Source organism: Phalacrocorax carbo, chromosome 2 (genome assembly GCF_963921805.1).
Source record: "Phalacrocorax carbo chromosome 2, bPhaCar2.1, whole genome shotgun sequence".
Lineage (NCBI taxonomy): Eukaryota > Metazoa > Chordata > Aves > Suliformes > Phalacrocoracidae > Phalacrocorax > Phalacrocorax carbo.
Window position 1 is genome coordinate 140872108 of NC_087514.1, and position 17440 is coordinate 140889547.

Consider the following 17440-nt stretch of genomic DNA (forward strand, 5'->3'; position numbering starts at 1 on the left):
GCCTCATCATAAACCCAGCTGCAAATGCTGCCAAGCTGCGTTTAGCAATAACCTTGTCAGCATTTCCACATCATGTACTATTTTCATCATCAGATAGATTTAATGTTCCAACTATCAATGCTATTATTTAATTCATAAATTTTGTTTTGTTTTTAGGGAAAAGAGAAACATGCAAACACCAGAGTAAGTGTCTTCTTTCCTGTTATTTTTCTTTTACCATTTAATTTTCATTCTCAGTAGCTTGTCATGCTTCATACATGTGTGTCATAATCTTCTTTCATTCTCTCTAATCCATGGTTTAATTAATAAATGTGAAAGCTGCTTTTAAATCAGAGTCTTGGCAAGAATAGGAGAATAAAAAGGGTTTGAAATTAACAACTGTCAATTCAAAATAAAGTAGTGCTGTTAGAATAAATATGTTAATATGTAACTTATACTCCTGGTTATTGGACTTCCCAGCCTGTATCTTAAAGGCAGTGGACAGGAGAACAAATATCCAGGAGGGCATCCAATGCTTATACTATGGAGTGGTTTAAAATTAATCAATGAGTTTTTATGAACCTACCACAAGAATCAGGAATTAACCAAAACTTTTGTTTTAACTGCAGCAAATAAATGGAACGTTAGCAGTAAATTGCACAGTCTTGGATCCTATGAAGAATACTTATCCAGACAGCAAAATCTAATGGAATAATTACTACCTGAAGAATTAAATAAATCCAATATTTATTAAATTAACTATGTAAAGGTTTACTGCAATTGCTGCACTGCAGAGTCTGTAGCATGCATCGATGTCCTCGTATTTTTAAGAAAAATAGTAATTGTAAAAGTTTGTGTTTTGATAGAGCATTTAAAATATGTATTTACAATTTTATTTCCTTTTGACATAGCATCCAGTTGGTCCACCACAGTGCTATACAGAAATCAACCAAAGAGCTTCGTGACATGTCTAAAAATAGAGAGATAGCATGGCCTCTTTCAACACTTCCTGTGTTTCACCCAGTTACTGGTGAGATTGTTCCGCCCCTTCACACAGACAGCTACGACAATACCAGTATGCCGCTGATGCAAACACAGCAGTAAGTATTTAGATTTTATTTTTAATACTCGCTATGTTGCACGATTTAACTACGGATTCCAGTGCTGCTCGTCTGAAGTGTGTTTATTATGGAGGTATCAGTAATGACTCTGTAGTTCAATATTGCTCTGGTGATTGCATTTCAAGCAGAAAGAAAGGCCTTCCGTTACAAAATTAGATGGCTGGGTTTCAGTCTGCAGACTTGGCAAGAAGCTTTGCGTGGAACATTTACGTTTCTGCATATTTTGGAGAAAACTATTTTGACAGAGGATTCGGTTAAAACTGTTCTGTTTTAGACACCCTGCCTCTTAACCCATGTCTTTGGAATTCTGATATAAAACTACCACCGGGTTGGTAGTTTCATACCAGAAAATCCAGACTTCGTAAGTAGTCATGTACCTGTCACACGTGGTTTATGTTTGATGTTAACATTGAACAGAAGAGCATATGCCGTTACACAGATAATAAATACAGACTTGTCAGTGAAACTGCTCAGAGCTCTCAGCTGTTGCCATTGTTGCCAGCCTCTCTCCAAGACAGAAACCAGAAAAATATTCATTTCTATTCTTTAAAGATCATTTATCAGTAACTTAATGAAATGACTGAGACGAACCCATTTAGTGCTTTGCACACATTCTAATTCAGACACGTCGGTTGTGCTGAAAAAAAAAAAAGGCATTACTAGAAAGGTTTTGTTGAGGTGCTTGGGGTTGAGCAGATCTGAGGCAGTGGCCTCAGAAGAGGCTGGCATTGTTTCTCAGTGCCATGCTGTGACACTAGCTCGTCGGCCGCTCCTCAGCTGGCAGGCCTGCGTGCCCCTAGTGATACGGTCCAGTGGCAGCACTAACTTGGCCCTAATTTACACAGCTTGTCCTGAATTCCCTTCATAATGTGGATATGTGCTAGAAGAGTGTTTTCTTTTCCCTGTCCCAAAGCTAAATTCTCCAGAAAGTATAGCTGTATAAATTATCCCTTGTACAACCACTGCAAAGTGTGCTACCCTGTCTTTTACAGTTTCTTCTCTATCCAGAAGAGCAATTTTTTATGACCGGGGTGCGAAAGCCTGTACCAAAGGTCTAAGTTGCACATAGAGTATTTATGCCCTTCACCTACATTCCAACCCCTAATCCTTTGTGTAAAAACAACCTTAATATTTGGTAGCTGTAAAATAGACACTTAAGCAGTACGCAAAAATATAACTTTGCCTTGGTAAGAAAACTGGTTTGGTGTGTAAAACTAGGTGAAGATTCATTCATTGAACAGTCAATAATTAAGTTGCCAAGACAGTCACCTTTTCGCTATCCATCACTTACGTAAACTGAACTTTGCATAACATCAGAAACCTCTGGTGACTTGTTACTTCCGGCGTTTCACCAAGTCTGAGCGTTTGAACCTGCTTGACAAGTAAAATAGTTAAGACTAATTTTCTTTCTTTCGTTGACTTGACTAACCTTTTGACAACTGTGTTTGCATAGTGAAAGTCAATTATTGCTTTGTAAGCAAAACCTCAAATTTTAAATACTGAACTTTTATACCTAACATACTTCAGAGTTTGTCTGGAAGCATTAAAGAGATTCAGTTGTTCTTTGTAGGAACCTGCCACATCAGACTCGGATTCCACAGCAGCAGAGTGCAGGTCAGTACTGAGAAAATACTGTAACTACTAGGTGACCAGTGCGGAGGAATCAGTAGTCAAAACACATACAGTCTATGGACAGTGGAAACCGTTTTCAAATATAGTGAAGTATTACGGCATTATCATTGCAGAATTTTTTTGATTCACCAGTGAAAATTTTGGGGTGGGACTGACTGAACAAGTAGAGAGATGCTACATTAGGACTCAGCCTGAGGCACTGGAATCTGGTACAGCCAAGCTGGAAACCTCCTCTTGTAAATAACGTGAAGCTACGGCCATATTCCCAAATGTGGTTACACTCTTCAGATTCTCTAAAATTTGATAGAAAATCAAAATGTCTAATTCCCACCAATACTAGTTAAGCTCTGAAGAAGGAGCTTTTTATTGTTGTTACATAAAGAGTTGATATTGGGGAATCTGCAGTGAGGCAGATATCCATGCTGCTGGTTTCCTGTGTCTTAGTAATCACTTTTATATCATTTTCACAGCCCCTAAGGTACCGACTGAGGTTGTGAATGATCCCATCAGAGTATCAGCTAAGGCTGCTTGTTCTCTCCAGTTAGCGTATCAGCTGTGAGAAAAGGCTACAGCCACAGCCATGCAAAAGGCGATAAGGATCATACAAGGAATGCGTAGAGGCCAAAGTATAATTTTTAAATATTCAAAGAGGTATTTAGTCAAAACTCCAGGTATTGGACATAATATGGGAACTACAGCTCCTGGAGGAAGGCTTGTTTTAACTTAGGAGTTACATAAGCAACTCTTTTCATTCAAAATCCTTCTTCTTCATTACTGCTTTCGGGGATTAAAGGAGAATTTCGTATGACAACATTTCAGAGATTTGAGGCAAGTATATAATAGATGCTTCCGCCCATTTGTTTTTTTTTTTGTTGTTATCTGGAAATAAAAACACATTTCTAAAAAGCCCCCTGACTGCAGTTCTGATAGCTTTGCTATTTGTGTGCTTTATTATACATGTATTGGAAATGGCAGATGACCCTGGCAGGATCCATCCAGAGCTCCAGCACTGGTTTGGGTCGACATTTAACATTGCTCTTAACACTCACTACTGCAGGCATTTAGAAGGCAGAATAAAAATGTCACACAGTTCAGCTCTTCTGTTACGACTGTTTTGTTACAAGAATTCCAGTTTGTCTTGCAGTAAAAAAGGTGCAAAATCACCTGTAGTATGGTATGTTGACAGTGTGTGAGAAATTTTTAAAAAGGTATGAAATATAAGCGAGCATGGGTTTGTCACTTGCAGGTCGCAATGAAGAACTGCTGTAAAAGTACATCTTAAATCCTCCTGTGTCTGTATTTTCTGTAGTACCTTATTTTGGTAGAACGCACCTGTTCTTTCATGTTCATTACAGACACTGCCTGCGACAAGCTCTCAGAAATTGGGGGGGGGGGGGGGGGGAGTGTATTTGGGACAGACAGCGTTTCCTCCTCTTTTTCTTAGTTTACGACGACACCTTCCTTCATGACTCAGATGGCAGGTGACACTGCAGCCACTTCCATGAGATGATGGCATGTGCCTCTTGCAGTTTATCTTCTAAGGGATATCTATGACTCATGTTGTCAGAAGGTTAGGTTTTTAGAGTGGTACAATTTAAAAGAAAACTCAGGTGCTCCCAAGACTTTTAGTAGCATCAATACAAACTTAGCAATCAATGTTATTGATCTGTTCCAGTAAGAAATTTACAGAACTAAAATACTTAAGGCCAAAAAAACTACAGAACTAGACATTCATTTTTTCATTTTCTTCCTTTCCTACAGAGCATTCCCAATAATTTACTCAGGATTATTAACATACTATCAGTCACCAACATGAATAAGACGATATTTCTATTTTAAAGCTTCAGCAGACCGTACTTAGTAATTTGAAGAGCAGACTGTGGCTAGTAACCACTGTCCTCTTCAGGAACTATCTGAATCCCCAGTAGGAAACCATTATTTTTAACCTTATATAAAAATGCAGACCTAATAGTTGACATAATGCTCGACCAGTTCATAAAGTTAAAACATAATTGGGAAAGAGCTGTATGAAAGATGACAACTCGCATCTAACGTTATGTTACACTGCTGAAAACTGCTACTGGTCTCCAGTGTGAAAAGTTACAAGTTTTATAATTGTCTGTTGATTGACAAAGTTCACGAGGACTAGTCTAAGGTGCTTAGATGAAAAAGTTTATAGGATATTCCTAGAATGCAAAAGACTAAATAGTGCATGGACACAATATGCTGCATTTTCTGTTTTGAGCTTCACAGTCTCCCTACGAGGTCTGTTAGATCCCAAATAGAGAGGTAAATTCCCAGTTAAACAATCTTTTCCCAGGTCTCTCCTTCCCCAGAAGAAAGCAAGCAAAGCTTTTTCACATGTGTCATCTTTTGGTCCAGGTTGTACTTGTGGTGGTTGATAAAGGACTAATAAATACTATTAGTGTGCTGTGCCCCCAGTTGACAGTTCAGTGTTGTTGAAGCATCATCTGCCACTGCTGGATTGTATAAATTTTCATCTATTTGCAGGTAAATGGTATTCCTGAGGAAAGAAAACTAACAGAAGCAATGAATTTGTAATCAGAGAAGGCAGCAAACCGTCTTATTTCCTTATTGTTCTGTTTGATGCATGAGTTTTTCCGGTGTATGTTGTGCATGCCCACAGTATTAAGGTGATTTCAGTGCCAGAGAGTACAATCACTTCCGTGTAACTAATGTACTGTACCCTTTTGTACTTTGGACATTTTTTGACAATTTGTAAACACTGATAACTTTTTATATTTGTTACATTCAGAAAATAATCTTTCAAATATATGTATTAATAAATATAAAACTTTATTCTGTCTTGTGATCTCTCCTGAAAGTTTTAACAGGGAAATGAAAACTTCAAAATAAGCACCAGGTTTGAAGGATTTTAGACTCTGTCAATGGGAGGCTATAATTGCCCTACTTTTGCACACGAAAGGCAGTAGTGTATAAGCATGAAACCTTGTGCAATATGATGAGGCTCAGACAGAGTGTTCCAGATTTATTAGGCATTAGTTTTTTTAAGTTTCTCAGCATGTAATGAGCCAAAGTGTTTTTTGGGGGGGAAAAAACCAAACCAAGAAACCCAAAAAACTACATCTATTCCTGTTGAAAATTGGATTTCTGTTCCTTTACCAGATATTTACCCTGTTTGACAAATTGTAAGCAATAAAACATTTAAAATCTGTCCATTCATTCCTCTGGTTACGTTACAAGAAACCATTACGAATTCCTAGAGGCAGAAACGAATGTCTGCAAGTAAACAAAGCTACATTTTTTTTCCGCTTTACATGGACTAACTTTTAACTTTTTAAGAATTTTTGGTGATATTCTAATGCCCCGATGCGGTTTATTTTTTGTATTCTCCACATTCTTTGTTCTTTTTGGAGCAAAAGGAGTTGTGGGAGAACTAGCTAGCCCATAAAGCAAGAATTATTTGTTAGCATCCTAAAAAGGAGTAAATGCATACTTTCCTGGGAGGTGGTTACTTTGAGAGGCATTTGTGCGGCTGAAAGCTTAACGATACGAAGGATCTGAACTGAGGTTTCCTTATTTTGCAATAGACGGTGACAATTTATCTCCTGATGCTTTATTGCGTATTTTAAATTACTTTTTCTGATGCTTCTATAAATCCTCAAATACAACGTAACGCTGGACTTCAGAGCCTCCAGCTGTAACCGCCCATACCAGCAGTTCTTGGGGTTTTGCCTCAAAGCATCACACTGTTTTAAGCTGGCGCTTATCCTTTCTCTTTTTTCTGTAATATTTTCTCTTTCAGAAGCTGTATGTTCATCAGGACATTGCGTTGTAAGCAGAAAGCTGCGTCTGCTTTAAAATTGCTAAATGCTGCCTACATTTCCTTAGCTGAGGTTTCTGAGGTCTCTGCTAAGAGAAATTGAGTAACTGAGGAATTTAAGACTGAGGCTAAAAAACTGTAAAATAAGGTTATTAGAGTTTGTAAAAAGACCAGAGCAGTCACTGGCTTTTTTGTGGGTTTTTTTTTTTTTTTCCATTTTACAGTTATGACCCTGTTCCTTCAAAACACACAACCTTATTTTATGTTCATTTTTAAGCAAACAATGATGTTTATAGGCTTGGACCTGAACGCAGCACCTCAGCAGACAGTTAAAACAAGTGTTGAGCTGCTTTTTAGACATGTTTTGTGCAACAGGTATGGTTACTATCGCAGCAAAGTGTACAATCGGTGCTCGGTACGTTGTGCATACCAGCGCGTTGTCAAGCCTTAAACGTCAGAGTTGGCAAGGCTGCCCTGAACACGAGGCACAACCCGCAGCCTACGTTAACAAATGCATTGAGCCATAGGAGTGCCAGTGGGTGTTTGTTACGCTGCGCCAGGTAGCTCAAGGTACAGTCACAGAAGTTGAAATACGAAGACGTTTCTGAAGCAGTTGGAGTGAAGAGTCATTCCTGCTCCCTGTCGGAGCGGCACGCATCACGCCTGCCTCCCTCGCCCGAAAGGTACTGGGGCAGAGATTCCGTCAGTCAGTCGCCCTCCTGAGACACCCCTCCTTTGGTCCAGCAGCTTGGGTGGTTATTGGTGAAAAGGGAATTGGAAAAACTGCACCCTGAGGTTGACAGTAAATTAAAAATATACATCTTTTTTCCAAGCTGTGAAAAATTGGGACTACAGTCAGCATTTGGTTTCTGTTAGTTTCTACTATTTTCAAATGTATGAGCGGTCAGTACTTCGAACCAGCAATGAATGGAATGGATTTTAAATCATGATTTTTAATGCAACATACGACTAAACTTTGTAAATAGTATTGGTTTGGGATCGTAACGATTTCTGATGACTTGAGGCTGACACGACAATCAATTAACTGCCAGTTGAGCTGCCGCCATCTTACTTGTATCCATGTGTACCGGTGCCAATATATTTAAGGAAAGTTCTTAAACTGTTATGTACGTGCATAAAGAATCGCTTTGTACCAGCGGGCACTCCGCCTGTTCTGAAAAGCATCTGAGGATGCAGGTGGCTTGGGTATTAAGCACAGCTGAACTGTTTTATGACTGAAAGCTTCATTTATTTGAGGTAAGTTTAATAACAAATTATTTATTTTTACTTATTAAAACAGTTACTGTGGAAGCAGAGTTATAGAGCTGGCTAAAGAATTAGTTAAAAGTGCTGATAGTTAAAACAGTACATTCACAGCCTCTTTTAATGACGAACAATGACAGTGTGAACTGATACTGTATTGAGAGTTGCAACCAAATTAAATAGAAAGCACTACAGATGTCTTTGTAAATATATGAAATGTGAAATGTAATAAATAGGAAAACATGAAGTAGTGATGGTGGTGCCTGGTTATTTTACATGATGATGCCTGAACAACTTTTTGTAACTGTTGTTAACATTGTGGACAGTGACGCTGGAGGGTGTCTGAGAATGGAGGTGGAACTGATTGTGCAGGGTTTCTGGTTAACTGGGGCAGATGCCTGACTAGGTGGTGTAGCTGGGAAGGATGGAGAGCGTTTGCACCGTTTGGTTCAGGTGCCCACGTTGGATATTATCTCCCTGATTATACAAGGAGCTTTAGGGATAGGAATGACCACTCTGAATCCTTTGCTTAAGTCTCACACTAAACAGAAGGTGGCGCTCCTTAAGGAATTTAGCTTCTTAAGCCAAACACATCTGAAGGGTGAGTGTTTCTTGATGTTGCCAGGCTGGTGAAAAGCCAAGTCAAGTCCTCTGCTGTCCTGCAGAGCTCTGCCACCGGGGTCTAGCCTGGAACTAGGGCGGGGAAAAGCATTCGCCACCTCTGCTGCGAAGTTCTGCTGCAGTCCCCGAGCTCCGGCGCTGGTTTTGGCTACCGGAGCTCTAATTTCATCAGACCTGGGACAGTGCGAGTTACTGCAGAAGAATCTTTCTTCCTGCATCGCATCTGAAAGAATTTGTGAGGCACGTGAATATCTGCCCTGCATGTGAAATAACAGTATCCAGACCATCACTTTGGAGAAACTGCAATGCCGATCTGTAACTTAAGGCAGGCATAACAGCGAGCTGCAGCCCAGCTAGAGTCAAGCAATAAAAAGTTTTTACTTAATTGATGCTGCTCCCATTACAAAAATAAGCATCCACAGCACATTTATTTAATGTTTAAATTACTTCATATTTTTACATAACCTGAAAAGAAAATATATTTATCCCACATACAGTAAACAAGTGCATTATTTCAAACATTAAAAATAAATCTTTTAACCAAGTCTGTACAACAGATAAATAAAATTATATCCACAACACTTGTGAAAAACAAAAAAAATTATCCCTCAAACTCACAGCTCCCATTGCTCCTAATACTGTCATAGAGGAAGGTTACGCATCCTACCCCCCACGACAGCGTTCACCTCTACCCTTTCAGCCATTCAAATGCACTGGTCAAGGAGGTTACCCTTCCAAACGCTGAAGTAACGCACACAAAGAGCAAGCAGCTGAGTACCCTTTCAGTAGCTTCAAAATAGCTGGCAGAGTTAGTAAAACTGCTGAATTTGGGGGAAGTGAGTGATTTTATTTATGATGAGCGACTGGTCATTCTTTAAAAGAAACTGTTTTCCACCAAAAGAAGCCGTTCTTTTCACAAATTTTTTTTGCACTCAATTAGCGGCTGCAGGTTTGAATCCAATTTTTCGACTGGGCTAAGATCAAAACCATGTATGTAACAGTACATGCGGTACAAATTAGGATTTCTGTTGTTTATAATCACACATAATTGCGCATATGCTTAGAAAATTATACTGTGCTCGTGTTTCTGACTGCTAACAAGTAATCAGTAGAAGAATAAAATAAAACAACTAGAGGTCAAACTATCACTTGAATCGAAAACACAAACAGCAAAGAAAGAAATGACTCTAACTTCACTAAATAAGTGGAACGTAAAGGACAGCTTGTCGCTGCCGCACGGAAGGCCTATTTTGTCCAATTTTACTTTTTTATACTGTTGTAGGAATGAAGAAGTTAATAAGAATTAAGAAGAATATGTGTGAAGGAGGTAAGAAAGATGGGCGCTGCTAAAAAGGATGGGAGAAAAAGGCTCCTCCCAACAGCTCCAATCCCATTTGATTTGTAATTCTGAGACTCAGCCACCTGCACTGCAACAAGATGACCGCTCGATCCCTCCTTCTCATGGTATCAACAGATGGACTTGCATCCTTGGCTCACATGCTTTCACATGAAAATACTATTACCGGATAGAATATGGCACCAGTTCCCTAAGGAGACCTAGTTCCTAATGAGTCCCTAATGAGTCACCTACAAACTCAGAGAGAGGTTCGAAGGCCACAGTTCCCCTTTTCTCCCGACTCCTTAAGATCCGATGGAGTGGCTGTAATGGGATTGTCAACCTGGACAAGGTTGCAGGTCTTCCAAAAATTCTGCATCTTGAACCGAGTCTCTGAAAATTATTCACCTCTTTATTCACTGGGGCTGTACAGAGAACTGCACACAGTTAAATGGATTAGTATAAAACTTATGAAAAAAACAATTTTAGGGGGAAAAAAAAAATTCTTATAAAAAATTTCACCTCAGAATTCACCGTATTTGCCAAACACATATTAAATTTCTAGAAAATCCCATAAAATATTATGTAGATTTGTATATAATCTTAAATCACTGAACTGGTGAAGACTTTTTATTTCCACATATAAAGGGTTTCATATAACATATACTATCTCCACTCATCTCTAAACAAAAAATTGCTGTTTAGTTCAGAAAAATGCCCTGGTTTACCAGTAACTTCATGTTTCACATCAGCTAAAGGTGACCATTAACAAAGGATCACGAGTTTGCTCTTTTTTGTTCCTTGGTGAGAATGATTACAGCGTGGGTTATGTATGGGCAGCACTCTGGTAACATCCACTCTTCATTCGACTGACCCGAGGTAAAGTTAATTCTGTGATATGCACATGGTATTTAACTTCACTTTTTTGTATCATGTTTAAACAGCTATGTAAACAGAAACATATATCCAGTAGAAAAGACTCATTTTCACATGCAATGAGAAGGCTATTTCCACACAAAATATGTACATTTGCACTATATACATTTCCCACACACTTAATTTAAACGTCGTCTTCTACCTCCAGTTGAGAATTTTGTTCAGGCAGACACAAAGTAAACCTGAAGAAAGTTTCCAAGAATCTTTTCAAGTTAATGCCTTGACTGATCTTGCACTGCTGAGAAGAGGAGTAGTCCAGAAAAAAATCCAGCTATGCATAGCAACCTTTTCAGCAGAGTTGAGTTATCTTTAGGAACCACAATCTGTGCTAGATCATTAGTGATCTGAGAAATTTCATGTGCCACACACACGAATATAAAAGTGCTGACAAGAACATTAAACATTGGATATCCAGGAATGAGCACCAAGATCCCCTTTGTGTCTGCTGCCAGCCAAATATGGTATTGGCAAATGAAAAGCTAAAAGAAAAGACAGCGTGTTTAGTAACACTTTTATAGAAACATTTTTACTTATATAAAAACATATAATTATTATATTGCATCAGCTGACACACTGTACTTCTGCTGAAGTCAGACATTTATGATTAAATAACATACTTTGAGAAGCTGTTTTCCACATCTTTGCTATAAGACAAAACTCCCAGTCTGTTACAGCGCACAGTAAAATGGGTTTGCTTAGCCCTTAACCGAATACGGCAGAGGGAAGCATCGTTTGCATTACGTCAGAACAGATGAGGAACATGCCTCCACTCAGTTACTATATCCCTGGTGAGGGACTGAACTAACGTGCCTGCACGTAAAAGACGATGCTTTAACCGCTGATGAACGCGAAGGTCCCTGGAGCTGATCAGCACCTTAAAGTTCACCAGGAATCTGAACGGTGAAAATGTGAGCCTTTAAAAAAAATTCAAAATCATGTACTACATATACATTGTATTACAATGAGTTTCCCTTAGAAGTTCCTTTCCCTTTTTAAAATATATTTTAGTAATACAATAAATTTAAACCTTTAATATTACTCAACAGCAAATAAAAGGGAAAGCGAGATAATTCCTACTGTTTCAAAATATGCACTCAATGGAACAGGACAACATTTGCACTAAGAAGGGGTTCTGTTTGTAAAGTTACGGTTGCTTATTAATGCAAGAAAGCTTTCCAGGGCAAACACATTTATAAGTGTACTTATACTAGTCAGTATAATTCATGCTTCAACTGGCTTAAATTTTTATCTTCCAACTGCATACACACCGCAGCTCACTCCAGCAATAAATCCCCACTCTGACAACCCTAAACTTCCCCACCCACCAAACAGCATCAGAAATAAGTTTGCTACTGTGAGGCTGCTATTTCAGCTATGACTTTTAAGTGTAGACAGAAGCTACAATGCTAAAAGAGGTCAAACACAACAGCATGGTACTAAAGAAGCCAATAAATGTTTTCACTAGTTGTGTGTTATACTACAGTTTAGATAATAAAACCACCTTACATTTCTATGTTTCAGTTCAGTGTACTTCTGATCATTCTACTTACCTCTAGAGAAATTTTGCCAAACCAGGCAAAGAACGAGCTATACACAGATCGGACATAGCCAGGAATGTTCCTGATGAGGATGAAAGCTAAAATCTTTTGAAGTGAAAAAAAGAAAGTGACTGTGGATGACAAACAGATTACACATACACCGAAAAGGTTTATTCATTTTCACTGTCTAAACTGAAGTGCAACATGCATTAAATTTTCTTTTAAAATCTAATACTATATAAACCAAACAAAATTCCATGCAGTTTATACTTAACAAAGTATGTCTTGAAATCGCAAATCTGTTAAACACATTCTTATAGCATAGCAAGTCACATTTACATCTTAAGTAGAATCAGGGCCCTGATGTTGATAGATATTACTACTATACACTTACTAGGCCTGGTGACAAACCATGTTATACCGTGCCTAAAATGACAGTGGCCACCAATCTGAGTTAACCCTCAATTTTTAAAGAGAAAGTGTCATGATGGACAAGTTAATATTAAAAACTTAAATCACATATGCTGCTCCTCAAGAGAGCAGGACGAACTGTCAAAAAAAAGGAAACAGGGAACAGAATCAGGCAGTTGGGGTATAGTGGGGCAGGGGACACAGTAAGAGGAAAATCTATATTTAAGAAAACCACATGCATGCCCCCATGGTCCACCTCTTCTCTGCCTTAAAGTGACAACAGGGTCCCACAGGTTGCTTCCTACACTCACACCTCCCAAACATCCATGCTTCCCTACAGCTTGCTTCTTTTCCACTGCTATGAAATTAGACAAAAGTTAGGTTTGGACTTCAGCTGTGCATACGAAACCTATGCTGAGGACATCAAGGGTAATCACAAGCATAATCACAGTATGCGGTTTCCATGTTTAAAGGCACTGGAAAAGAGCGAACAGTGTAATTAAACCCTTTTCAACTTCCAGACAGGAGAATGAAGCTCAATATCTGACATCCCATGCCAAAGCAAAAAAAATATTTTAAAACAATTTTTCAAAAAGTCCAAACAAGAACAGACTGGCTTGTACCACTGTAAGGAAAAGGGCTACAATTATAATTACCTGAACCACAGAAACAGAAGGATGTAGCTCATTGCACTCTGTCTTGTTTTTACAGCTACTAGCCCAAATAGAGTAGGTCTAAAAGATATAAAAATCAGTCTGTGTAGTAATTACATGTAACATTTAAAAATGAAACAAGAGGTAAGCTATTTTGAAGTGCCTCAGCAGTAGGTGGTTCACTAAGATGTGGGAAAGTAATAGAAAAAACATTGTGCTTAGTTTTGCGTTCCTCTCGAATTCTTCTTTGCAACTGATGAAAACCACATTTATTCATACCCTAAAATACAGCCGTACTGTTGACAATTTTCTCATCAGAAACAGACAAGCAATGAAGAGTGGAGGTAGAGCTTCATTATCTACCATATTATTTTCATGATCCAATTTTCTTGTAACCATTGCAATGAACTGAGTGATAGTGTTTTCATCTACAGTTGACAGCAAGGAAAAATATTTTTCTGAGTAGAAAGGTAGGGCTGTGCACAAAAACACAGCTGAAATATCTCCAGATCAAGATTAGATTTTTTAAAATCAATGCATTTTCTAAACGAGAACTTCAGAAAACTTATCCTTCAGAGATTTAGAAATCTGATCATACTAGTTATACTAGGTACGTACCAAAAAGGATACTATTGAAATAAATAATACAACATTTGAAACTCTGTTGGAGAAAAGGGGATCTCCCTTTCCTTCTGATATCATCTGATATTTCTGCAATGCCAGATAAATAAAAGCAAAGAGCATCCCGTGAAAAACCACCTGTAAAAGACAAACAGAATGCAATGAATATTCCATGGCTTTGACAAGTACTTCAGGCACAAACTCTTAACAGAAGTGTGACAGGATAAACTACTTGTAACACCAAAACCTAGGTGTCAAAAAGTCCTTTCCCAGATTTACTGAAGCAAACAAAAATAGGCTTTCTACGCTAGGCTGTGATAAACCGCATTTTTAAGTAAAAAACTACGCATAGAATACTCCTACTAATGCTTCATAGAGCATTAAAGATGACAATGAAATTTCAAGAACCTTTCAAGCACCTATTATCCCCTCTGCAGTCTGTGCCAGCATTGAAAAGGGCTTTCTCTGGGGAAAACCCATGAGCCTCTGGCCTTCTCCCAAGTTGGCAGGTGAAAACATTCAAGAAGCACTACAAGTGCTTCCCTCTCTCACAGACACAATTCTCCGACAGAGTGTTTTATGATCTTATGCCAAGCTCTCATCAGCCAGCAACACGATGCTGTTTCAGGCCCATGCGGTGCTTGTCTTCTGTGTTTATTTTGGGACCTCCTCTTTAGCGGCGTCACAGAATACACACTGTTCGCAAGCAACAAAGCTGAAATGTCGCAACACAGCGTGCGCTGCTGATGGCAGCGGCCCAGGACACGACAACTGCAGTTACTGAAGACTGCCAGAGGGAGAAGCGTGCAAGCGATCCTGTTTAGGATAAGGTTAGCAGATAAATGCTCCCATCTTAGAAAGTCTGCATTCCTTACCAAGAAGGCCAAAAAAAAGGGTCTCCCTGTTCTATTCCCCCACAATGTAGGGACAATAACTGAAAAGAAAGCACTTTCCCACTGGAAAACCATTTAAAAATACATGCAAGAATAGTCTGGTTTGGGCACCAAGACCTGGATTTTAAAAGTATTTTAAAGGTTACCTTAAAAGAAATAGACCCTTAATTGATACAGCTTTCAAAAAATATTAAGAAAGCCACCACAATAATTTGCCTTGTATTTCAATGGCCTGAAGTGCTACAGGTGTTAAATTTTTGCAGTAAAATTTTTGAGAAAAGACAAATCCAGGTCACTTTATGACTTTATTTTTTCAAAGCAAACTAAGCAGGATCCAGCAGCAAATAAATCAACATCCATCTTTTAAGCAAGGCCGTGACAGACATTTGCAGAAGTAAGGTGGATGCAGCTTAGTCTTCTATTAAACAACCCACTGGGACAAACTCCTGCTTTCTCTGGAGGAAAGGAAAACAACCCTCCCTCCCCGCAAATGAAAAAATACACTTAAAAGACCAGTATAAATTTATGAAAATGTTACATACATAGCGATCCAACTTCCACCTAAACCACCATTCATAGACATTCCCATTGAGTTCAAAACACTTGGACAGTGGCCAAAAAGAAAATATCTTCTCAAATGCACCCTGTAAAAAATAAACATGGCAAAAGCATTAACACTGATGCCAACCATATTTACTAAACTTAAATCAATATGCTGTCTTTTAATATTATCAGATCCCTAATTCACTAGCTACATGGCATTACCAAAATAGCAGGCTTCCTTAGAAGGCACTTGCCCCCAAAAGGAAAAAAAAAAAAAAACAAAACCAAGCAAAAACATTTCTTCAGATGAGAGAGGGTTTCAGTTTCACTTCCCATAAAGGTATTGGCACGCCTTCCATTCTGTACTGCAGGCTTTAAGGTAGGGATCCACTGACGTGCTGGGGTAATGCACGCACACTCTACAGAAGACTACAGTTCAACATGCTTAAAACCAGCAAAGGACTAAAACAACACAAACCACCCTGTAAAATCCTAGAGTGGCAAACTCTGCTTCTATTTCTGTCAGCTATACTTACAGCATGCAGTAAGTGACTAATTTTGCATGAGAACCAGTCTTTGGATACGGTTATCAAAGCCAACACCAGGTCAGTAAGAGACACAGATCTTCCTATCAACTTATTACCACATGCCAGCAAAACCCAGTAACTATAAGCACATAAAAAAAAAACCCATCCCAAACCCAAAGTATAGACCTTTGTATTTATTACATTCGTCATAGTATACTGAAACACGCAAAGCATTACAAACAAACAAGTAAGATACAGAATTGTGTTTCTTCCAGCATCCACACCAATTCAAACAGGAAAAGAAATGGAGGTTCCTTTTTTTTTCCTTCTTTATTTATGATACAGGAGCAAACATACAAGTTATGAGCACATTAAAAAGTCCAGATAGGTAAAATACTCTTAGGTCATTTAGAATAAAAATAGTCAAAATTTACAAACCTGAGAATATGACAGAAAATATATACATGTCAGTAAGCAAATCAGTTTCAGCAGTAAACCAAAGTACCATAAGCAGTTCCCTGAGGAAGAAATAAATTAATCAGTATAGGGTCATCAATTTTTCAAAAGCAACTCTGGACACATCAAATAATAATTGCCAATTATTTAGTGTAGCTATGCTTAGTAATAGATACATTAATAAGTAAATGTTCAAATATTACCAGCATTATTTTTTCACTATCTATATTTACATATTAAATTTTATTTTAAGCAATTAAAATAAACATTCACAGCAATTATCAACCTATTCGTCCTAAATTACGCCTCATGTTTAAAACAGGGACAACATACAAACAGAAAGAAGATAATTTAGGTGTTCAAACAGAAAGAGTATTTAAAGCCTCTGCTTTCCCAAACACTCTGCACACACAGTCCTTATTCTAGGTGAATATAAATAAACAAATAAAACAAAATGCCCAACAGCATTTGCCATGTGATATAAGTAGAGCATATATTATTAAACTTCAAGGTACCAGTTGTACTCCAAAGTTCAACTGCATGTCATTAAGGACAAGTATCTTACTAAGACAAGCCTGAGAAACTGCTCCTCAAAGCTGTCAGCTGACACTAAGCTCTACCCAAGCCTCAACATTGCAACAGAGATCATCTCCCTCTCTCACCATATAAACTGGCAGCTGTAAACAGGGACATAAACAAGTGAAAATTGCCACTGAAAGATTTTCCAGTTTCACAGTACACTACTGCTGCGAAGTACACAATCGTCATGTCTCTGTACCTGGAACAGAAGTGCCTTTGTAGGAAAAAAAGTATATTGGAGCTATTTGCCTTTGTGATACTTTGTAAAACTACCCTCTAATTACATCTTTGCAACATCTACTTCTAGCATGCATTTGGTATATTTCATTGTCCTATCTGCAGACTATAAAATTTGGATATTACTCCATCAGTAGGGAAGGAGGACCAAAGACTCCTAAGGTTTAAGTTCTAATTTAGGTAAATTAAATAATAAGCGTTTACCTCATGATGACAGCTCTTCAATGAACTGCAATGCATAAAATAAACTAGGATTTTACTTCAATTTTTATTTAAAATAACCATATCA

The 17440-nt window shown here is 38.2% G+C and overlaps 2 protein-coding genes across 10 annotated transcripts in view; one reads left to right on the forward strand and one right to left on the reverse strand.

The window, feature by feature from the left end:
- SGCE (sarcoglycan epsilon) overlaps positions 1–5928 on the forward strand; it is a 33850-nt gene extending 27922 nt beyond the window's left edge. For 4 of the 6 annotated variants that reach the window (XM_064444599.1, XM_064444594.1, XM_064444598.1 and 1 more), the window contains 4 exons: positions 157–183; positions 891–1079; positions 2671–2714; positions 3526–5237. In XM_064444599.1, coding sequence (XP_064300669.1) covers positions 157–183; positions 891–1079; positions 2671–2714; positions 3526–3572 — 307 coding nt within the window. In that variant the 3' untranslated portion in view covers positions 3573–5237. The other 2 variants (XM_064444597.1, XM_064444596.1) reach the window with 2 other exon arrangements.
- A 2902-nt stretch (positions 5929–8830) lies between these two features.
- Positions 8831–17440, reverse strand: part of CASD1 (CAS1 domain containing 1) — a 34706-nt gene continuing 26096 nt past the window's right edge. For 3 of the 4 annotated variants that reach the window (XM_064444590.1, XM_064444591.1, XM_064444593.1), the window contains 6 exons: positions 16318–16397; positions 15352–15453; positions 13914–14054; positions 13299–13376; positions 12244–12336; positions 8831–11172 (listed from right to left, as the gene is read on the reverse strand). In XM_064444590.1, coding sequence (XP_064300660.1) covers positions 10906–11172; positions 12244–12336; positions 13299–13376; positions 13914–14054; positions 15352–15453; positions 16318–16397 — 761 coding nt within the window. In that variant the 3' untranslated portion in view covers positions 8831–10905. The other variant, XM_064444592.1, reaches the window with a different exon arrangement.